General features: G+C 34.6%; 1 protein-coding gene across 1 annotated transcript; it reads left to right on the forward strand.

Annotated features, from left to right (window-relative positions):
- Positions 1–1078: 1078 nt before the first annotated feature.
- LOC132617911 (indole-3-acetic acid-amido synthetase GH3.6) lies at positions 1079–3601 on the forward strand. Its single transcript, XM_060332977.1, has 3 exons — positions 1079–1528; positions 1723–2651; positions 2750–3601. Exons 1-3 carry the CDS (start codon positions 1215–1217, stop codon positions 3334–3336), a joined length of 1830 nt encoding a protein of 609 aa, XP_060188960.1. The 5' UTR covers positions 1079–1214; the 3' UTR covers positions 3337–3601.
- Positions 3602–4557: the final 956 nt, after the last annotated feature.

Here is a 4557-nt window from a genome sequence, read left to right on the forward strand (position 1 = left end):
AATTTAATTATGATAAAGGGGGAGGAATCTCAATTTAGTACTACTCTCATTTTCACCACATTAACTCTCTCCACATTTATTGATAAGGGTAGTGAAAATTAATAGTAATTGACTGTATCTTGATATTCTAAAAAGGTGAAAATCATTTACCCTCCCCAACTTTACTTAAAATATCAAACTCGCCCTTCGCTTTGAACAATAGACATTCAATTTAATTATGATAAGGGGGGGGGGGGGTATCTCAATTTAATTCTACTCTCATTTTCACCACATTATCTTTCTCCATATTTATTGATAAGGGTAGTGTAAATTAATACTAGTAATTGACAACTATTTTAGACCATCTATTTTTATAGTAAGGACAAAAAGTAAAGTGGACCAGATAGAGTAATTAATAAAGTCAGAAGCGTATGTAGCCTATAAGGTTGGAGTTCAACTGAACCCCAAACTTTGGACGCGGAGTCTAAATTTATGTATAAAAAAATATTGAAATTGCAATAAATAGTAGATATGAACTCTTAACTTTAAAAAAAATAATGGGTTCAATGCTAAAAATTATAGATTGAACCCATAAAATTTAAATACTGGATCCGCCTCTGAATAAAGTGATAAGTTTACTATATTACCTTTTGAAAATAATAAATTCATGTTTTGGAAAATGCATTGTTAAATGAATTGTACTCCTTTAATATTAAAGGTAAAATAGATATAAAAAGATAAATTATCTCTTAATATTTCAAATTGAAAAGTAAAACTAAATGTCTATTTTAAAACAGTGAACAATTAAAAGCGGATGGAAGAAGCATTACGGAGGCATGAAACTTGTAGGGCTTTGCTAGTCACAAAAGCATGTTTTCAACTTTCCATAGGCAAATTGACACAAAAACCCATGTATATATCAACAATTAACACCAACTCCTATCCGGCCACCAAATAATGTACGTATTTTTTTTAATTTTTTTTTGGGATTTTGGTACAGTATTTGTTTCTCTCTGCACTTTTAAGGGATACAGAAAATGGACCACAAGGCACAAGGCACAAGCCACCTTCAATCAAACATCCCTCTATATAAAGCCCCTTCTACAATGAACTTTAAGCCACACCAAACAAAATCATATTTCTTTCTCTTTGTAACAAACTCTCTTTTTCTCTGTGTAATACACAGTGACGTGATAAAAAAAAAATTGTTAATTTGTAAAGGAAATTAAAGAACCATGCCTGAGGCACCACAAGCAGCTGAAAATAGTGTTGTTTCTGAAAACAACAAGAAAGTTCTTCAGTTTATTGAAGAAGTAACCACAAATGCTGATGATGTCCAAAAAAGAGTTCTTGCTGAAATACTCACACAAAATGGCCATGTTGAGTATTTGCAACGCCATGGCCTTAATGGTCATACTGATAGAGAAACTTTCAAGAAAATCATGCCAGCTATAACCTATGAGGATATTGTTACTGATATTACTCGTATAGCCAATGGTGATAAATCTCAAATCCTCTGCTCTCAACCCATCTCTGAATTTTTAACAAGGTCTGTTTTTTATTTCCTTGTTCTTTTTTCCATCCTTATCTGAATAGCATAAAGGTGTACTATAACAAAGTACAAAAACTAAAAAATATACTCCCCTAGTCTCCTTTTTCTTGATTTTGTCGTTACTGCATGTATTTGCATTTTTTTTTTTGTTTTAATTTATGCTAAATGTTTTTTTTTGGGGGGATGTGCAGTTCAGGGACTAGTGGAGGGGAAAGAAAACTGATGCCAACAATTGAGGAAGAACTTGCAAGGAGATCACAACTCTATAGTCTTTTAATGCCTGTTATGAGTCAATTTGTGCCAGACCTTGAAAAAGGAAAAGGAATGTATTTTTTGTTCATTAAATCAGAGGCTACGACACCAGGTGGATTACCAGCTCGCCCTGTACTAACAAGTTATTATAAAAGCCCCCATTTCAAAAACAGGCGTCCTGATCCATACACAAATTACACAAGCCCAAATGAAACAATTCTTTGTTCTGATTCTTACCAAAGTATGTATTCCCAAATGCTTTCTGGCCTTTGCCAAAACAAAGAAGTACTTCGTGTTGGGGCCGTTTTTGCCTCCGGTTTTATCCGTGCTATTCGCTTCCTCGAGAAGCACTGGCCTCTTCTTTGTCATGATATCAGAACCGGAACCATTAACAACCAAATTACCGACCCCTCGGTTAGAGAATCAGTGTTTAAAATCCTTAAACCTGACCCAAAGTTAGCTGATTTTGTTGAAATTGAATGCAGTAAAGATTCTTGGAAAGGGATTATTACTAGGCTGTGGCCTAATACTAAGTATATTGATGTCATTGTGACTGGAACTATGTCACAATATATACCCACTCTTGATTATTACAGCAATGGCCTTCCACTTGTCTGCACTATGTATGCTTCCTCAGAGTGCTACTTTGGTGTCAATTTGAACCCCCTTTGCAAGCCTAGTGAGGTTGCTTATACACTTATTCCTACCATGGGGTACTTTGAATTCTTGCCTGTTCACAGAAACAATGGTGTCACTAATTCTATCTCCATGCCTAAAGCACTTAATGAGAAAGAGCAGCAAGAATTGGTTGATTTAGTTGATGTCAAGATTGGTCAGGAGTATGAGCTTGTTGTCACCACATATGCAGGTAATTAATTTCAAATGTCAATTAACTTTTCTTGGCTATTTAATTTATTTAGACATGTTTGCTAATGTTCCTTTTTTTTTTTTTTGGTTCAATTTCAGGACTATACAGGTACAGGGTGGGTGATGTGCTACGGGTTGCTGGATTCAAGAACAACGCGCCACAATTCAACTTTATCTGCCGTAAAAATGTGGTCTTAAGCATTGATGCAGACAAGACGGATGAAGTAGAGCTACAAAATGCTGTGAAAAATGCTGTTACCCATCTGATGCCATTTGATGCACATGTGACAGAATACACAAGCTATGCTGATACAAACACAATTCCAGGGCACTATGTCCTATACTGGGAGCTAAATGTGAATGGCTCAACACCAGTTCCTCCATCAGTCTTTGAAGATTGTTGCCTCACAATTGAAGAGTCTCTAAACAGTGTTTACCGCCAGGGCCGGGCCTCGGACAAGTCCATCGGCCCGTTGGAAATCAAGGTTGTGGAAAATGGGACATTTGACAAGTTAATGGACTATGCTATAAGTTTAGGTGCTTCAATAAACCAGTACAAGACACCAAGGTGTGTGAAATTTGCACCCATTGTCGAGCTATTGAATTCAAGAGTCGTGTCAAGCTACTTTAGCCCAAAATGCCCAAAATGGGTTCCAGGCCACAAGCAATGGAACAGCATGAACTAAAATTAATTGAGGGCTAGCTAGCACAAGTTTCTTTTGAGGATCATTTTAGTGCTAGAGATTATTAAGATTTAAGATCATCGTCCTGGTTAGGTTGACCCAAACCAATTTTATGGGGGTTCTTTTTTTCCCACTTTTTTCTAAGTAAATCTTGGTATTAAGGCTTTGTAGAATTTAACCTGTCGTCCATTATGGTAGAATCTTGAAATTAGTCATGTACAAAAAGAAAACAGTTCCTATTCTAAAAAAAGCTTCTACCTTTCATAAATTGCAACCTCTCATGGTAACAGCTGCTTTTTATTTTAGTCTTTATTCGTTGCAAATTGAGCACACATTTTATGGAAATTGTTTTCTTATTTTGGGGCAGGAATCCTGCCCACTGAACTCTCATGAGCCACGTCCCAAAACGGCAGTACATAACTGCAGAGAAACTTAACTTTATTTATTCTAATCCATAAGCACTACCATTAGTAGTTTAGTAGTAGTATAGCATTATTTTCAGGGAAAAAGTAAACCAACTTTGTGTCACTTATAATTCAACTATCACTTAAATTGATCTTAATCAGTTAATCCTCGTGAAACTAAACTTAAAAGATTAAAGTGGTACATATCTCCAACTCAGCTCCAGTCAATTTCTTACATAAAGTGGATCGATCGACGGATAGCTCAATGTAGAAGAGTAGAACTTAGGGACCCAGATCAAATAGTGAGACCGTTGACTAAAAACCAAAATAACTTTTGATGAGAAAAAACATATGGGAAGATTACAGATAATCATATTTAAACCAATCTGAAACCAACAAGGACTTATTTTGCATTTAGAATATGTATTATTAAAAAATAGCAAATTTATTAACAAGCTCTCAAGTTGTAACCAACACCTCAAATTTGGTTGGTGCTATCCGCTTTGAGAATTTTCTTGACCAATTTGCATTTTGTACCTATCCTAATACAACATAAATTAAATGGCTATTTTTCTAAGTTGTCTTTATTAATTATTCTTTAAAAATTTAAATTTGACTACTAGTATTCCAATAAGAATGAGAAATGATTACTTAATAATATTTTTATCTCAAATTTTTGTATTAGTAGATCAAGAATAAGTTCTGAAGATTGTTTGTCAATGACTTTGTTTATTACTCCTATCTTTTTAGTTAAGGTTGAACAAAAAACATGTACCGTTATTCCATTTTTTTTTCTATGCCATAATATTCAAAGCATAAC

Source organism: Lycium barbarum, chromosome 11, assembly GCF_019175385.1.
Source record: "Lycium barbarum isolate Lr01 chromosome 11, ASM1917538v2, whole genome shotgun sequence".
NCBI classification, from domain to species: domain Eukaryota; kingdom Viridiplantae; phylum Streptophyta; class Magnoliopsida; order Solanales; family Solanaceae; genus Lycium; species Lycium barbarum.